General features: G+C 59.5%; 1 protein-coding gene across 1 annotated transcript; it reads right to left on the bottom strand.

The window, feature by feature from the left end:
- Positions 1-233: 233 nt before the first annotated feature.
- Positions 234-10,521, bottom strand: PTGS1 (prostaglandin-endoperoxide synthase 1). The gene is made up of 11 exons (XM_080356006.1): positions 10,386-10,521; positions 5,375-5,491; positions 5,072-5,212; positions 4,147-4,290; positions 3,578-3,759; positions 3,389-3,472; positions 2,772-3,018; positions 2,000-2,286; positions 1,063-1,210; positions 441-816; positions 234-363 (listed from the first exon to the last, which is right to left on the bottom strand). The coding sequence occupies exons 1-10, from the start codon at positions 10,507-10,509 to the stop codon at positions 461-463; spliced, it is 1,830 nt and encodes a 609-aa protein (XP_080212132.1). The 5' UTR covers positions 10,510-10,521; the 3' UTR covers positions 234-363; positions 441-460.
- Positions 10,522-17,984: the final 7,463 nt, after the last annotated feature.

The raw sequence follows: 17,984 nt of genomic DNA, 5'->3' as shown, positions 1-17,984 counted from the left end.
GGAAGGACCACGAGGGCCCCCCGGGCTCTGCTCCTCTGTCCCTGTGGCAGAGAAGCTGCTGGTGGCCTGATGCTGGAAAGCTGTGTGGCCCAGGGGGTGACAAAGCACAGGGGAGTCCAGAGTGTCTCGGGGAGATGGGTGTCACCTGGGGAAGCCCAAAGCTGGCTTAGTGCGAGGTATTGGCAAGCAAGAGAATTGTGTCTGCTGAGGACAGCGGTGGCAGCTGCACTCCTGAGGCACTTGAGCTTTTCGCAGAGCTGGTACCAGCCTCTCCTCGAGGGCTGGTGTGGAGGACACCCAGGGTGGGACCATCTTCCGTCCTGGTCCCGCTCAGCACAGGGGTGGGCATGTCCCCGTGTCCCCCTGCAGGAAGGAAGGGGACGCTCAGTGCCCGGCCGGCAGCTCAGCTCGGCCGGCACTGGGGTGAAGACGGTCTCTACCTGGGCAGGTTGTCCTGGCGCTAGAGCTCAGCAGATGATCCGCCAACCCGAGGGCTGCCATTTTCTGCAGCATCCGGCACCTGGAACGCCACGTACGGGCACTTCTTCACGTTGAGGCACACAAGTTTCTCAAGTGATGCTGAATTGACTATCTCAAAGCCAGTTGCTCCACCGAATGTACTGGGTTTCCAGTACTCTGGGGAGCAGATAGGGTTTCCGAGAAGCCCCTTCAGGGAAAACGGAGATCCGATCTCAATCATGCTTTCTCCAAAAATACCATTTGGTTGAGGTTTCTCAAGCAGCAAGCCCAGATAGAACTCCAGAGCGTCGATGTCTCCATACAGCTCTTCCAGTTCTGCTGCCTTTTCTTCCTCTCCTATATCAAGTGAACATCAGAGGGTTTTAGCAAGGGAATCGCCGCCCGGTAAGGACTGTCCTTGCTGTGGGTAACAGCACCAGCCCCATCCCCCTGGCGTGAGGGTGACGATCTGGGCAGGAGCAGCTGCTCTGCTGGGACCAGCGGTGGGTGGCAGCTCCTGGTCTCAGCCCAGCTGAGGGCACAGAGCGTCTGTGCTGCCCCAGCAAAGCCCCGAGAGCTCCCACAGCAGCACCGCAGCCCTACCTGTCAGCTCCTGGAAGGACTTGTAGGGCTTCATGCCAAACCTCTTCCGATACTCGTTGAACGGCTGGAGCCTCAGCTGCCGGGACTCCTTGATGACCCCAACGGCCACTTGCAAGACATTGGCATTGATGGTTTGTCCCCCACCGATCTGGAGGGTGAGAAGACGAGGAGAAGCAAACGTAAGGCACAATGTGGCACCAGCATCCACTCCAGAGGAGCCACCGCCCCAAAGCATCCAGGTCCTGGGCACAGTGTCATGGAGACCAGCACATCATCACAGCAGCGAGGGGGTGGGAATTACTGGTCATTGCGACAAAAAGCTGTAGAGCAGCTTGGGTGAAAGCTGATCCTGTTCCCAGGGTGGATCAGGGAGAAGCCACAGACGGATGGTGACCCACTGGCCTGGGAGGAGGAGAGAGATTATGGGGGTTTGGGGCCACAGGGAGAACCCGAACACCCACAAAGCAGTGGGTCTGCACCTCAGCCTCGCTGCTTTGCAGGAGCCAAGAGGGTCACAGCTGTGGGTGTAACCACTTGGAAGAAAACATCCATGTGATGGCAGCAAAGAACAACGCCAGGCGAGCTGCTCCTGCCCAGGCTGCTCCACAGCCCGTCTGGGCAGGAGATCCCATCACCGCAGGCTCCTGGCGTCACCATGGTGGTTACTACAGAGCGGAGACCAGGCAAATGGGGCTGCCAAAGCCCAGCCTTGCTACGGTGCTTGTGAGGAGGACTCTTGGTGTGCCTGTCAGGTGCTGCCCTGGTTAAAAGACTATATGTGACGTGTGACCCACTGCTGAAGGGGGATGTTTGTTACTGCGGTAACGGCACTGCCTTCAGGGTACCACCAGCATCCCTCCCCGGGTACCACGAGCATCCCTCCCAGGGTCCCACAGCCCTGGCGCTGGCAACGAGGGAGGGGAGAGCAGGACCTTACCCTTCCTGCAACCTGCTTGGAAAAGGACTCCACCAGCGCCTCCACACCGTAGTCCATGAGCATGGAGGTGTTGTAGAGGAACTGCTCGTAGCTGTACTCTTGCCCCTGGATGATGAAGGAGTCGGGCATCAGCCCGTGCCAGTGATAGAGCTGGTTGAACTCCACCGCGATGCGATTCCGGTACTGGAACTGTGTTCCAAACAGCAGCTCGGGGTCGAACTTGAGGCTGAAGAAGTACCCGCTGAGATGCTGGACGTAATCTTCAATGACAATCTTAATGGTCTCCCCTGGGCAGGAGGCGAGAGGAGCAGCCGTCAGCTCTGCACGCAGGTGCTGTTACCACCTGCCACTGCCCACGGCCTTGTTGAGATGCTTGGGAATTTTTCAGTGAATGACTTTTTTTCACCACCAAAAGTCATTCTGCCAAAACCAAAATGGTTCTGGAGGAAGCTGACCTTGATTCGCTGCTTAGAGATAATGTGCTGACATGGCTTTTTTCTGGATTTTGGTCAAAAATGACTTTTCATGAGATTATAGTAAATTTGTAATAGAACATCAAAAACAAACAATTCCAAATTATGACAAAATTATTCAAAATTAATTTTTTTGATGAACCAAAGCAAATATTTGCTATACGGACGAAAGCCAACGATCTCCAGAAGGCTGCCAGATAAAGTTGTCCAGCCTCTAAACCCAGCCTGGCCTCCACCCTCAAACAGAGACCAGCTACACCTTGGGGCCTGCCTGGGTGATGGGACACGGGGCTCCTCACCGATGAGGACGAGACGCGCTGTCTGGAAGAGCTGCTCGTCGCCCCAGGTGGGATGCTCCCGCTTCAGGATGTCGCAGACACGGTTGTGCTCGCGCAGCCAGAGCGTTTGGTACATGGAGAGCCCGGGCAGCAGCCCAAACACCTCCTGCCCCATCGCCAGCTGCCGCTCCTTGGGGATGCCGGGCGGGTAGACCATGTGAACTGGAGCATCGGTGACCATCGGGGGGTACATCTCTCCATCCACCACCTTAGAGAGACAAGGACAGGATGGCAGAAAGGGAGGAGGGGAGAAAACCACCCTGTGATGGCGTACCCAGCTGGGACCTGCTGCCCTACAGGCACCACGGCCGCTGTCCTGCAGGCATTGAGCAGGATGGAAACACCTCCCTCACACAGCCCTGGCTGCGGGTACCTGCTGCCACCAGAGCAGCTTCACCCCGAAGCTCTTCCCTCCAGCCAGCAGCTGCTGTGGGGACCCTGGCGCACTCCCCATGGGGCACCAGCCCTGGGGTCTCCTACAGCGCTGGGGTCTCCTGATGCTCCCAGGAGTCTCTGGCCTGGCAGCTGCCAGAGGGACGTGGGCTTCAAACAGCCCTGGATCACATGCTGCATGGTACCTGGAATTTCAGCTTCCCATCTCTGAAGAGTCGCAGCTGGTGCTGCCGCTGCAGGTTGTCCCCATACAAGTGCCCAAGGTCCACCTGCCAGGAGAGCACGGAGTCAAGTCTGCTCCGAAAGGCCCTGTGCACCCCAGTCCCTCTCCTTGCTCCCCACGTGCAACACACCACCCTCTCCTGTGCCCTCACCCCGTGCCCCAGCGCCTTGGTGAAGCCACGTCCCATCTTCCCAGACGTCTTGAAGAACTGGTGGGTGAAATGCTGGGCGAAGAAGGCGAACATCAGGTTGGTGCCTCGGGGATCAGCTTCAAACTTCTGCCGCAGCAGGAACCTCTCGGCCAGGAGCTGGGGGTCGGGGAGCTGCTGCTTCCCTGCGGAGGACGGGGGCTGAGGGCAGCGGTAGCGGGTACCGGTACCACGGGCTGTTGGCAAGCGCTGCCGTGGCTGCTGCAGCACCAGGCACGGACTCATCTGCACAGACACCGCACAGCCCTCCTGCACAGGCTACAACACCCCCAGCAGCTCAACCAGAGCCACCCCAGCAGTGCTGCAGATGCCGTCAGGCTTGTCCTGCCTGCGAGATGGTGGCACCGCACGGCACTGCTGGCAGCAGCTCGTGGATTATTCACAGCCACGAAAGCTCCAGCATGAGCAGGTAGGAAACACAGGTGCTGCACGAGGTACGGACCCAGGGTGCTGCTGCGGCGACTCAGCCCCACGGCTGGCACCGCATGGGACCCCCTGCAACAGCCACGAACCTTTAGTCCCCATGGGCGTGGGGCAGCCGTCCGGCACGGGCGGGAGGATGCGGGTGTAATAGCTGACGTTGGCGTAGGCCTCCCAGCTGATGTAGCCGTAGTCAGAGTTGAAAGTGGGGGGGCTGGGGATGAGATTGGCGCGAACTGAAAGGAGAGAGGAGGTCAGCACCATGGGTTGTGGGGCAGCACCCCATGAGCTCTGCCCCCAGCCCCTGTCTACCCACTCAGTGCTGCCAGACACCCCCCCCGACACCCCAAAAACCAGAAAGGTCCCAGCAGCAGTGGCACAGAGGCAGCCCGGGCTGTGCTCTGAGCCTTTTAAAGGCTGCAGCTCCCTGCAGAAGAAGAGAGTTCGCACTGATGTACTAAGTGGATTCTTGGATGATGAACGAGATGACAGCCACACAGAAACAGTAAAATCAACAGCCAAAGCCTTGTGAATGTGTCGCTGCAGCTCCAAGGGCTGGAACCTAAATATTTATGCAAAGTGCAGAATGTGGGGACATGAGTTACAAGGGCCAGCTCCACATTTCCCCAGGCTGTGTTCCGTGCCACTGTTTAAAGAGCACTTTGAGTCCAGAGAGCACAGCGTGCCGAGCGTCACTCCTGTCTTCCAGCTGGCTGCTAGCCCGGTGTGCGGCCGGGGACACACGGCTGGGGACACACGTCTGGGGACACACGTCTGGGGACACACAGCTGGGGACACACAGGCAGCCCAGAGTGACGACCCCCTGTGCCCCGCTGCTGCCTGGCCCGGCAGGACGATGGGGTGACAGCATGACAACCACCACTGTGGTGCCTCAAGCCCAGTGCCCACGGGAGCTGCTCAGCATCACTGCAGCAGTGCCACCCCCACCTGCACCTCTGCTGGTGCCCGGGAATCCCCAAGTCCTGCTGCACCCCGAGACCCGCTTCAGCCCCTCACCTGTGAGCACGAGCCTCATGAGCGTGTCCCTGATGAAGGTGCTGTTGATAATGTCCCAAAGCCCCGTGAAGTGGGTCAGGATGAAGTGGAAGAAGGCAGGACTGGGCTTCAGCAGGTCGCGGAGGCGCGTCCAGAACTCGGCTAGGAGGAGACAGACCAGGCAAATGGTTTGCCCCACTAATGAAGCTCGTTAACAGCGCCAGCCCACCTGCACTGTCACCGCCGGTGAGAGCACGTGCTGCGGGCACAGCGCTGACCCGGGACCCACGGCTGCCAGGGGTCCGGTGGGACAGAGGGACTTACGGGAGGTGCAGTTGGCCCCAAAGTATCCCGTCCGCGTGCAGTCACACTCATATCCTGCCAGGCCGACTCTCACGCACACCCCTTGGTGCTGGCAGGGGTAATAGCAGCAAGGATCCACTGTGGGGAGAGAGAGATGTCACCATCCATCACAGTGTCACTGTGCCCAGGGGCTCCCTGCTCCCCATGGGATGATGCTGCCCCAAACACAGCTGAGACAGATGCAGCTCAGTTGGAAGCACTGTGGTGTGTCCCCCTAAGATGTGATGCCTTGTTGCCAGCTGCTTCTATGAGCCTGTCACCGAGTCTGGTGTCACCAACGTGCTGCAGGGAGATGGCAGAAAGGCTCTGCAGGAGCCAAGCGCTGCCCTGGCCATCGCAATCCCAGACCTGCTCAGCCTTTGTTTAACCTCCCTGGTGAGATGTTTTGGGCAGGAGCATCACTTCGGCACTGTACCTGCTTCCTTGTGGAAGTCAGCCTGTCTGAAACACCCAGGATTGCCAAAGGAACCATCTGCACCCCACGGCCAAGCACCAACGGGTGCTGCAGCCGCAGCCCCAGCTTGGGCTGGTGCTGCCGGGGCCATGTCCTGCCCAGTGCCCCGTGTCACTGCGGGGCCATCTCACAGTGGCCTCCTGCACAGCCAGGGCTGTAGCCTCATGCACAGGGGCCACTGTGCCCCCAGAGCCCCAGCGTGGGATAAAGTCGTGCAAACACAGCACCGCTGTTAATAATAATGGCAATTGTCAGGGCTGAAGTTTGCTTTGGCAAGCGGCTCCTCCGCCCTGGCCGCCCCGAGCAGATGAAAAGGCCCGATGGCTGGGCTCGCTCCCTCTGCTCCCGCCTGGCCCTTCCTCCTGGCCCCTTCCTCCTGGCCCCTTCCTCCTGGCCCCTTCCTCCGCTGCCTTGTGCCCCAGCCTGCAGGCGAGAGATAAGGGCCCCTTCCTGGCAGCGGGATCCTGAGGGACAGACGAGACAGGAGCAGCTGCCACCAGCCTGGGTCAGTGCCCCATGGACCCAGGATGGGGCCTTTGTGGCAGGAGAATAAAAGTTGAGCTGGAGCTCAACCAGCTGAGGGTTTCAGCAGGACAAGCGGTTACCAGCTCTGCCGGGACGCACACTGCTTGGGGACAACGGTGCCACCAACACATAGTGCTTGGCCGTGGGGACAGGGATAGACAACACGCCTTGAGCACCAGAAGGGACCAAGAGCTGTCCCCAGTGTCACAGCTGATGAAGGAAGGTCTCCTGAGTCCATTGGCCCGTCCGTGTGGTCGATGAGCTCACCAGGCCCCCGCCAGACCCCGTTCAAATTCTGCTGGAATTTAGGAAGAGGTTCCAATGCTGGGGCGGAGGGACAGGCATGCAGAATAGAAACCACATTTTTTCCATAGGAAATTGCAGCTAAAAATTAACGTATTTGAAACATAAAGCTAATTTTGCAAAGTGGCTCAGTCCCCCAGCTGGCTGCCCACTGTGACCCTAAATCCCTCGCGTCATTGGGGCCGGCTTGCAAAGACATGTTCAGCTCCCAGCCCTTCCATCAGACTCCCTTTCATCTCAGATGAAATGCATCCAGACGGAAGGCAGCAGGCAGGTTCTTATTTATCTCATACAAATTAAGGTCAGACCACCCATTCGGATTTTTGCAAGATGGGAACTTTTGCAAGGGGGCCTGTGTTGCAGTGCAGCTGTAGCATCCTTCAGGCTGTTCCTGGACCGGTAGCTCTGTGTTTGACTCTGCTGCAAACCTAAAGCTTTGACAGCCGCGTGCCATGCCCAGTGCAACAGGGGGCTGTGGGGCTGCCGCAGGTGCTGCAGTCCCGGGGTCAGAAGGATGCTCCGTGCCGCTGGCTCTGGCACGCAGGTCGTGTCCTGCCCCGTCTCTCCAGCTGATGCGGCGGGTCATGGTGAGTTCACTTTGCCGGGGCTGTCCCGGCGCAGGGCTCACAGTGGTGTCAGTGCCGCGGGGTCCCGGAGGTGGGGCAGGAGCAGCATGTTCCAGCCAAACGGGTGGGAGGGGGACAGAACGTGTCCTGGCCTGCGACAGCAGCTCCCTCACGTCCTTTCGGAGCCTCCCTCCTGCGGTGGCTCTGAGCCGCTCCCCGGCCAGGAATCCTGCGCCGGCCCTGCCAGGATGGCTCGAGGTGCAGGGAAAGCTGCTGTGAGCCTCTGTGCTGGAGCACGGCCCCTCTGTGATGGCAGGACTGGTGAACATGCTCCATCACCGCTGAAAAATGCCAGATTTCAGGGACAACATCCGCTCTGCGAACAGCAGCCAAAGCAACCTGGCGTGAATCATGGCCAGGCTGGGACTGGCCTTGCTCGATGGGACATGGCTCCATGGCTGCAAGCTTTCAAGATGATGAAAGCTTCATGCACTTGTTTTTCTGATTCAAGGAAGTTTTCTCGGGCCCACGAGTGGTTCACAGAACATGCAGCACAGCCAGATTGTCATCTGCAACTACTTCTGACGGCACCGTGAGCAAGAGTTGTGTGCCAGGGCTGCAGCTGCACACCACATGGGGCTGGGCCATTCTCCCCTTGCACCCGTGGCCAAGCTGTGCCCCACGGCCAGGCTGGGCCCCACAGCCGGGCTATGGGCTGACCTGCCCATGGAGCTCAGGCAGATGGTGATGTCCGGGTGCTGCCACATGTCCTGTTTGCCAGTGGGTGAAACAGCGTGGGCTGTGGAATGGCTGTGGAGAGGACGGTCAGGTTTATTTTTCAAGAACGCTTGTAGAAAACTACACCCCTGAAGGCAAGCCAGCAGCCAAGGGCAATATCTCACTGGGAAAACAGAGAAACACCATGGGACCAGCTTGGCTCCACTCACAGCCAGAGGAAAAGTCTACAGAGAGCAGACATCGTGGCTCGGAGCCAAGGTGCAGCCAGCGAGCAAAGTAGAAGGGCTGTAAGCAGCAAACACCAAGTGAGCTCACAAACACCAGCTTCAGTCCAACATCCTGTTATTTGGTCTTTGAGAGCAGATTCAAGGGCCCGATTAGTGCTGTGGTCCTTCTGGTGCGGCGCAGGGATGGAGCAGGAGCCCGGCTGTGCTGCTGACAGCGCCGCGGGGCATGCTGCAACTCCCCTAATTCCTCAATCAGATATCTGCTTCCCTAATTAAGGCTTGGAAGAGAGCTATCCTTTCATGTAGATCCCAGGTATCTTTTTTTTTTTCCCTTCAGGTAGTAAAATTTGCTTTGATCCTGGCGTGCCCCAGTCAGCTCCAGGAGCTGCTAACAGCTGCGCCATCCCAGCATGTGTCTGTCCCAGCTGCTTCGGGCATATGTGTCCCCAGTGGGTCCCCAGGCCCTGCCCGGTGCCCAGCAGGACACACAGATGCTGCTCTCTGTGCTCAGCCCCCAGGAAGAGCTTCTCAGGGAGGGGAGACCCACGTCGGGAGAAGGCCAAGCTGGAGGAGGGGCTGGACAGAAGCTGTCCCTTGCCCGTCCCCACCCGCGCTGCCTGCTCAGCCCCATGCACCCACCCTGTGCACAGTTTGGGAGCTCTTGGGTTAGGACACATCAGTTCCCACCGCAGTGGGTAAACCTGGGCAGGCTGCTGGAGACAGAGTCACCATCAGCACCATTTGCACCACAGGCAGCCGGAGCCCTGCTGAGGGATACGGCCCACATGCTGTTGGTTTTGCTGAGCATGTTACTTTAGTGAGGAACTGTAAAACCTGAAAAGTGCTATGAGCTTAATGCTGGGATGGCATTTTTTCTGCAGGGAAGAAGGTCATTTCTCGGAAGAGGGACTGGAGTCAATGCTCCATCAGGACCTGCAGAAAACTGCGCTGTATGGGCTGGAGGTGGAGCTGATGGGATTCCACACATGGTTTTATTTCACAACACGCTCTGTGGATGCCTGCCATAAGCAGCGTTACTCCTCGACATCCCCGATGCACAAGTAGCCCAAGCCCATTGCAGCTGTGCTGGTGCATGGTGAACTGCTGGAGCACATGGACACAGGAATGAAGCAATGGCTTAGGACACTGATGCTGTCTCTGCTGTCCCCAGCCTCCATCCTTACCCCCAAACTGCAGTTTCACCTGCTATATGTTTGGGAAGAGCAAGGAAGGGCCCTGACATTCATGGATACTATTCTCCTTTCTTCTAAGAATCCCTATCCCAGCTGGGATGCTATGGGGAGCAGCCAGGTGCTGCTCCTCAGCGCGGTGGCCGCGAACCTGTCCTGCCCCGGGCCCCTGCGGGGTGGCGGTGGGCTTGGCGGGAACCCAGCCCTGTCGTGCAGCCACACTTGGACCAGTGACAGCTCCTCCAGCCCTTGCGTGTGGTCTCAGCGTGGCCGCAGCAGGAGGCAAAGGGGAAGTTTGTTTTTCATGGGTGATGTTACTCTCCAGTCTGGCATGACCAGCCAAACCCTGCAGCTCCAGCTGCTGCGGGGACTCTGTCCCAGGTGGTGACCTCGGGGCTCCCGGCCACCGGTGCCACAGCTCCTGCTGGCTGCCCGGCTGCCCCTGCCTGCCCTGCCTGTCCTGCCCTGCCTGTCCTGCCCCGTCTGCACTGCCCTCTGCTCCGGGGCTTCTCCTCGCGGCCCCAGGGCCGGGTCCCGCAGCGGCGGGGCGGGGACCAGCCCGGGGCGATGGGCGCGATCCCGACCCCGGGGACCCGGCGGAGCGCGGACTCGGCCCGCAGGGCTGGGCAGGGGCTTGGGTCGGACACCCCGACCTCCCCCGGCTCCCTCTGGAACCAGGTTCCCCTGCATCCCCCGGTACCGAATCGCCCGGCGCCGGGTCTCCCTTCGTTCCCACCGTCCCCGTGGTGCCGAGACCCCCTTGCTCCCCGGGTCCCCCGCGGTACCGGATACCCCAGTGCAGGTTGTGGCCGCTTCCCTCGATACCAGATCCCCCGGAGCCCGGTCCCTCCCCGCTCACCGAGGCCCCTCGATGCCAGATTCCCCCGGTGTGAGATGTCGCGTCGCTCCCCGGTACCCGCTCTCCGGTCTCCCTCCTTCCCTCCCGGTGCCGGCCCCCTCCCCGCGTACCGGAGCCGTCGGTGGCGGCGGTCCCGGCGGCGCAGAGCAGCACGGCGTGGGCGAGGAGCAGCCACAGCCCGGCCCGGCGCAGCCCCGCAGCCAGGGGGACACGGGCCCGACACCCACCACCCATGGTGAGAGGCAGTTCGGCCGTGTCCCGTCGCCGCTCCCGGCCCGGCCCCGCCGCCCCCGCCCTCGCCGCGCCTCCTCCCGCCCCCGACGGGACGGGGCCGCCTCCGACAGCCCGGCCCGCCGGGAGGGGCTGCCCCGGCCCGCACACCCTTCCTTGGGGTCCCCGTGACCACCCGTGCACCCCCAGTCGTGCCCTGTGCCCCGTGTCCCCCAACATCCCCACGCTCTGGCCCCCAGGTCTCCCTAGTCCCCACATCTCCAGCATCCCTGTGCCCACACCCTGGTACCCACATCCCTCTGCACTCCCATGCCCACTCCTTGAGCCACAAGCCCCCTGCCTGGGTCCCCATGCCTTGGGACACCGTGTGACAGTTCAGCCAGCAGTAGGGCCATGGGCTGTGGGCCCAGCCCAGTTCCCTCCAATCTGTTGCAGGAGGCTGCCCCAGCAGCGCTGCCCAGCTGGCACCAGTAGCCGGGCTGTCCACAGCCGCCAACAACCAGAAAAGCTGAGTTTATCAGTGAAACCATCACTGAGTGTTTCCTGCCTGGCTGCCTTGTCCCCCGGTGCCAGCTCGCTGCCAGCAGGGACAGGATCGGGCCAGCCCAAGCATGCACCAGCCACCCCACAGGGGAGTGTGTTGGGTTGGGAGAGCTCTGCATGTGACAGGGGTGGGCGAGAGCACGGTGGGCTGCAGCTCTGGCTGGGACAGCCTCACAAGATGGCCCTGAGCCTGGTGGCACCCAGAGCCCAGGAGCTGTGGCTCCTCTCCCTATCATGTGCCGCTCTGTGGTAGCAGCAGAGACCCTGGCACAGGCCTGCGAGGGTTTCAAGATTATCTGGAGTTTTGCAGAGCAGCAGGAAGCCCCGGCAGAGCTGGGGGTGCGCGGTTCCTGTGCTTTGCACAGAAAGCGGCTGTGCAGTGGGGACAGGGGCTCATGCTGCGGGGCTTTCCTGGGTTTCAGCAGCAGGGAGGGAGTGTCCACACAGGGCCAGCGACTTTTGCAGGTGTCCAGAAAGGAACAAGGGCCTCAGGTCCAGCTTTAGTGGGCAAATGCATCAGCTGGAACACGAAGATGAGCTCAGCAGGCCCTTGGTGTGCTCTCACAGGGTGGGGACACTGGCTGCCTCCCAGTGATGAATATGCGCTGGAAACGAGGGGCAGGTTCTGCTGTATGTCTGCAGTTGATATGGTCAGTGTGTGCTGGGTCCAGAGCTGCTCTTGCCTGCTGAGCCCCTGCCTGTGGGCAGCGCCGTCCCTCCGGGCACTGCACACCCCGCACTTGCCCTGTCCTCTGGCCCCTGAGACAAAGAGTGGCTGATCCATGCGGATGGGCACCAGATATAAAGCCATGGTAGGCTGCTGGTTCAGCATAGATGGATGGATTTCAGCAGGGTGTTGGGATGGTTTCAGCATGAGCGTGGGGAGATGGTGTCAAACACTCACCCAGGTGCTGCCCTGTCTCCCTGCCCCACGCCTGTGCCCTGTGGGGCTGCAGCAGTGGGACAATGTCAGGTCTCCCCTCCCACTGCCACCACCAGCACCATGGTGTTGTAGCCCACAGGGACCAAAGCACTTTACCCTGTAGCTGTGCATCTTTCACTTCCCTTCAGCACCTCCAGACCCAGCTCTGGCTTTTCACCCTCCCTATTCACACCCATCACCTGGTGCTGTTGTCTGCAGCATTGGGACCTGGCAAAATGCAAACTCCCTTGTCTCCCCTGCTCAGCCTGGCAGCCCCTGGGGATGTCCCATCTCTGGGACTGCTCCTGTGCTCTCAGCCCCCTCTCTTCCCCCTTGTCAGGTTTTAATAATCATTCAGTTGCACAATACAGGAAATTATTGCAACAGCCCCAAGGCCAGCTGTCTCACCAGGGCCACCGGGGGCTGGCACTGAGGCAGACGGAGCATGCCCTGGCACCCAAGGGTCATCCCCACCTCCTCCTGTGCAATGCCAGGGCCTCACTGTGCCTTCTGCCATCCTCTCATCCAGTTCCTCTTGTCCAGCCCTGCATTGGTCTCACACTACTCTTCTGCTTTTCACAGCAGTGGCCATGGGCTGCGGCTTCAGCTCTTTTCCTCCTGTGGCATCCCTCTTCCTTCCAGAGACACCGCTGGAGTTTTGCTTCTCTTTTCTCTCTGCTCCTCCTTCAGCTGTCTCAGGGCTGTTGGTGCTGCCCTTGGTGATGCGCCGGCACTGGACCTTGGTCTCTGCTGGGAGACATCCGCTGAGCAGGGTGGATGCAGGAACCAGCACGGCAATCTTGCTCCAATGTGAAATAGGATGGAGAAGGTGTTTTTGGAGGTGCAATGCAGCTGTGCTCGGGTGCACTCAAGTCCCTCCATCGGTGCAGCAGCTCTGCCCATGCGTTGCAGAGCCTGAGGCGCCGCTGGGAGGTCACCCCCGGACAGGGGACAGCGAGGCTGCGGGAGCCGGAGCCGCCGGCCGCGTCCTCCCATAGGGAGGCAGCAAAACACCGTCTATGGCAGCGCAGGCGGCCGGGGCTGCGGCAGCACCGGGCGGCACGGAGCACCGCTGCGCCTCCGGCCGCCCCGCAGCTCTTCTCTGCCCCCGGGACCCCCTTCCCCGGCTGCGGGCTGGGATCGCCTCCGTGAGCCGCAAAGCCACGGGGCAGGACAGCGGGACCGAGAGCCTGCAGCAAGTGGGCATCCAAAACTCTTCTCTCTCATTTTCCTAGGCGTGCTGAAGCTGTGGGGACACCCTGTGCTGGGGCTTCAGAGCCGTGGGGCAGGGGCAAGGTGGCAGCTCGGGGAGCCCCCCACAGGCAGCAAAAGAGCCCAAGCCCCATTCTGGGAGCAGAGACACCTCCTCTGCCCCCCAGTCCTGTGCTCCAGGGGCAGCCGTGGCCCTTGCATGGCCCATGGAGCATCACCTGGCCTGACCCATCCTTGTGCATCCCTGAGAGGCTCCTTGGGTGGGACAGGACTCAGCGGGTGGACACCTGATCACGGGCTGCACCAAAACAGAGAAGCCAAAACCCTGTTTTTCTACCTTAAGGTTAAGAGGTGCCTGGTGACAAGTCTGCCTTGGGGAGGGTCCCCAACAGCCACAGGAATTTCAAACCAGCACAACAGCCCAGCAGATACTGGTGGCTGGAGACCCCTCATGGGGCATCGGTGTGGTCTGGTCCACCCTGCTTGGGGCTCGAGGGGGCTGCAGGGGCACAGGGCTGAGTGGGGCAGCAGCAGGGCAGCCTAGGGAGCAAAACTGTCCCCAAAAGCCAAACAGACCTGGCAGCCCCTTCCCCAGCTCGACCGGCCACGGCAGCAGAGGACCCAGCATTTCCTCTGTCATGGGGAGCTGACAGATGCTGTTTGGGGGGCTACAAATCAGAGCTGAAAACCCAGGGCTGGACAGGCTGTCTGGGAACTCGTAACCTGAGCCCCAGGAAAGGAGGACTCAGGAAAGCGCTTTCAGCAATCATATTCATCATCTTCAGCTCAGACTCATTAGGCTCGCGGAGCCCAGCCCCGCCACTGCCAACGCCTCCCGCACGCAGATAGAGCCGCCGGCTCAGACAAATAAATGCTTCCAGCTTCCCGGTGGATGCGACAGGTCAGGGAGCATCTGATGCCAATTACCGCGGTGTAGGGTTCCCTGGTGCACGCAGCGAGGCGGCTGCCGTGCTCTGGCACTCCTGCCCAGGTCTACCCTGGTCACAGGGGTATTTGGCCACCTGCACAGCCCTTCTAATTTAGGGTGGCCCCATACATCACCCTCTGCTGCTCCTTGTGCCAGGAGCCTGGGGGGCAGCCAAGGGGGGAGAGTTTTAGTCTGCCCTTGCAGAGGAAAGAACAGCCCTGTGCCACCCACGTTTTCTCCATCCTAGGGTCGGGGACCAGTGCAGAGATTGCCCATCTGAGCATTTCAGGGGATGCTTGGTGGCCACCTCTCCATGTGGCTGTCCCCACCATGGCCATGGCTGGCTGTACACAGCATTGGGCACTGGCGTGTCACTGTTGGGGTTTAACTTCCACGGGTTGTTTCCTTCCAGGCTGTTCCTGTCACCCGTGCTCACAGCAGCTGCCCTAGCTGGTACAACACATTTGGAAATGTCCTGGCCAAGGGTCCCACTGAGCAGCCACTTCACCAGGCGTTGGGAAGCACATCAGGGCTGCGCATCATTGTGTGACACCGTGTGGGTGCCACTGCCCAGGGACATCCCTGGCGTGGCACATCCCCATTTAGAGGTCTCAGTGGAGAGAAGCTCTGGGATTCCCCATCAGGTTCGGGTCCAAAATTACAACAGACCATAGAGATGCACAAACAGGGCTGGGAAGGGACCGCAGGGTCTGGGCACCCTCCCCAGCGGTGGCAGCAGCTGGCACAGCCAGGCAGCTCTGCCGTGCGCTGCGGGGAAGTGGGCGCAGGCGGCTCCGCTCACCTGGCAGCTCTCTGGGGCAGCTGCACGTTCCCACTTCTCCAGGCTCAGCCTGGCCTGGATGTCCTTAATTGCCCAAAGGTCGGCGTCCCCGAGCCCGGGGCCACGTGTCAGAGGGACCCCGGGCAGGAACCTGACACAGACACGAGTCATTCGAGATCAATGTTGGGGGCCAGGAAATTGCAATGGACACCAACCTAAATACACCGGGTGTCCCCCCAGGTAATCAGGGGCCGGGCCAGATTCCGGCTGACAGCTAAAATGCCTTAATTCCTCGTCCGCTGCGGTTCGAGGGGGTCTCGTGTGCTGTGGGCTTCTCCCAAACGGCCTGTGAGCTGGAGATTTGTCTGTAATTGGAGGCACGTCGCATTCCCCTGAAAGTAGCCAGGTCCCGCTGGAGGGGGGCTGCGGGAAGGCAGCAATTTCCCTTATGGAATTATTTACCTGATTAGAGAGTTTATTTTATCAAAATTGCTTCAGAATGGGGCTGCTTGGTGTGTCCAGCACCGGGAGCTCCCTGGTGGGGCTGGCGGCCTGGAGACAGGTAATTTGTGTGGCTAATGGGACTAATCCACCAGGCAATTACACCAATAGATTTCACGGCTGTGAAGTGCTCTGTTCCCATTAATTAAAAATCTGTTAAGAAGATTAGCACATAAAGGTATCAAAAGAAACCCGAGAGTTTCTTTCCTCGCTGGCCCCCAAAGGTGAGTGTGGGAGTGCTGGATTGCTCGCATTAGCACAGAAATTATTCTTTTAGAGGTAAGGGCTTCACATTCAAAGTAACTGCTGACAGTTTTTCCGACTTCCCTACCAAGAGGTCCTTTATGTTTAATTATAGTTAGTTGAAATGAGCCCTGATTGTTCGCATGGAGTGTTAGTTTAAATATACTTTGACCGCGTTGTTCCCCATGCCCTGGCTGTGCGGTGCGAGGAACAGCCCACAGGTGCCCCTGCCACCGGGGGGGTGCTCAGAGCCACCCCAGGGTGACGCAGGGCCCGGGACGGTCGAACTCGGCATCTCCTGCTTGAGATGGCCACATCAGAGCTGGGGATGGCGGTACCGGCCACAGCAGAGCTGGGGATGGCGGTACCGGCCACAGGCGGGGGCTCAGCCACCCAACCCTCCGCCGCTCCTGCCCTTTGTCCACAGCCAGACACTGAGCAAAGCAACAGCAGATTCCCCAGCAGCTGAAGGTGCCATTTTTACGGCTGGGCTGGCAAAGGAAGTATTTTTTGATCTCTTAAAAATCCCGAATATTATCTGACAGTTTATCTTGTTTCTCCGCATCCGTGTCTTTGCAGCAACGCCAGCTCATTTACATGTGTATTGCGCCTGCCTCCACGGGTGCTGAGGTCAATTGAAACTCAAGAAAAGAGGAGAAATTTATGCAAAACTGTTGATTGCATTTGTATGTAATGAAATCATCCAATATTCATCTGACTATAGACTCTAATCTGAAAGGAGAAGTGAAGGACATAAGAGTCACTGGAAAGCAATAATGAGCTTCTGTAGTGATTAAAAAAGCTCTTGAGCTTTCTGAAAATCCAGCCAGAAATCGTGTCTAATCAACACGGAATATAGGAGGCAGAGATTACATTGATACATTTTGCAAAGCTCACTGTTGAAAATGTATGCGAGCTGTAAACTCTGACATGCCATCCATGGTCTGTTTTATACAAATCCGGGCGGCACACAATCAGCGCCCGGGCTCGTCCCTGGCACAAAGCAATCTCGGTGTCTCTGCTCGATGACTCACAAGGAGCGCAATCACATCTATTTTGAAGAGCAATGTTGGTTTTTAACTATGTCGAGAGCTTCCAGCTTCCTCAGAGTTTTTCCTTCCTTTCTCCTCTGCGTCTCCCGGTGGCCGTGGGGCTCAGCTGGGGGCAGCGCCTGCCCCAGCCCCTGCCCCGACCCCTTGGTGCGGCTGCCCCAGGTCAGTGGCTCAGAGCAAACCGGATTGTCCCGGCAGAGCCGAGCATGTCCGTGTCCATCCAGGCGCCCCAGGAGTGTGCAGGTCTCTGCCCAGGGTGTGATGAGCAGGGATGTGCATGGGAGTACCAGGTTTGCAAGGAGTGTGACCCTCCCAGGGACCACTGACTCCCTGGGACACGGCAGCACCCACCAGGTGGGAACCCAATGGGGCCCCAAATCCACATGTGGGGTTGGGAGAGGGTGCGGGACCCAGGGCACAGCTCAAAGGGTCCAGCCATGCTCCCCCTCACCCTCTGCCCTGCATCACCAAGTAGTATTTGCTGCCAAGGCCCAAACGCCTGGTGGCCAAAGCAGTGTAACTGACACCAGATCCACGTTACATTCAGCCCAACCATTTTCTGGCCCACAATCCCCTTCCCTCCTGGTTATTTGATGCAGCCGGAGCTCCTTCCCCACCCACCAGCAGCATCAGCTGCAGCTCCTGATCAGCTCTGGGTGCTGGTGCCAAGGGAGAGGTTCCTGCTGGTGGAACATTTTGACCTGGCATGTCTTGTGCTGCAGCTCCTGCTGAGGAACACTAGAACAGCAGATGATTTGAGCAGCAGAAAGTGGGTCCCATCTGGAGCCTCCCTGTGTGCCAGCTGGTCACAGGCAGCATGGTGAGTTTCCGTCCTCTCTTCTCCTGGGTGTTTGCAGGTGCCTGTGTGGTGGCTGTGGCAGGTGGAGGTGGCCTCGTGGACCATCGTTGTGCCATGCACCCAACTGTGTGTGGTGGGTGCTGCCACAGTGCGAGGGTGCAGGGAAAGGGACCCCCAAGACCCTTCCATGCCACGCGGCCATCAGCTGCGGTTGCTCGGAGAACGCGTCTCTGCCTTTCTTCAGATTTAAAACCTATTTTTGCACCTGGCTTTGTCGCCCAAAGGCACAGGGCAGGGCTGCATTATGGACAGGCAGTGGTGTGGTTGTAGTAGTAGATTTTAATTCATGTGAGATGCTACAGGGTACGGACCAGCAGTGCTTGAGGGATTCCTCTGCTCCCCCAGCCCACCCCTCCACTGCCCCATTGCCTCCAGCACTTGGAGAATGGGAAGAGGCCAGTGAAGCCCCGTGGGCAGTGCCAGCCCAGCCTGAGCCC

Source organism: Nesoenas mayeri (genome assembly GCF_963082525.1).
Source record: "Nesoenas mayeri genome assembly, chromosome: 18".
In the NCBI taxonomy this organism is placed as follows: Eukaryota; Metazoa; Chordata; class Aves; order Columbiformes; family Columbidae; genus Nesoenas; species Nesoenas mayeri.
This window is presented reverse-complemented; position numbering and strand designations above follow the sequence as displayed.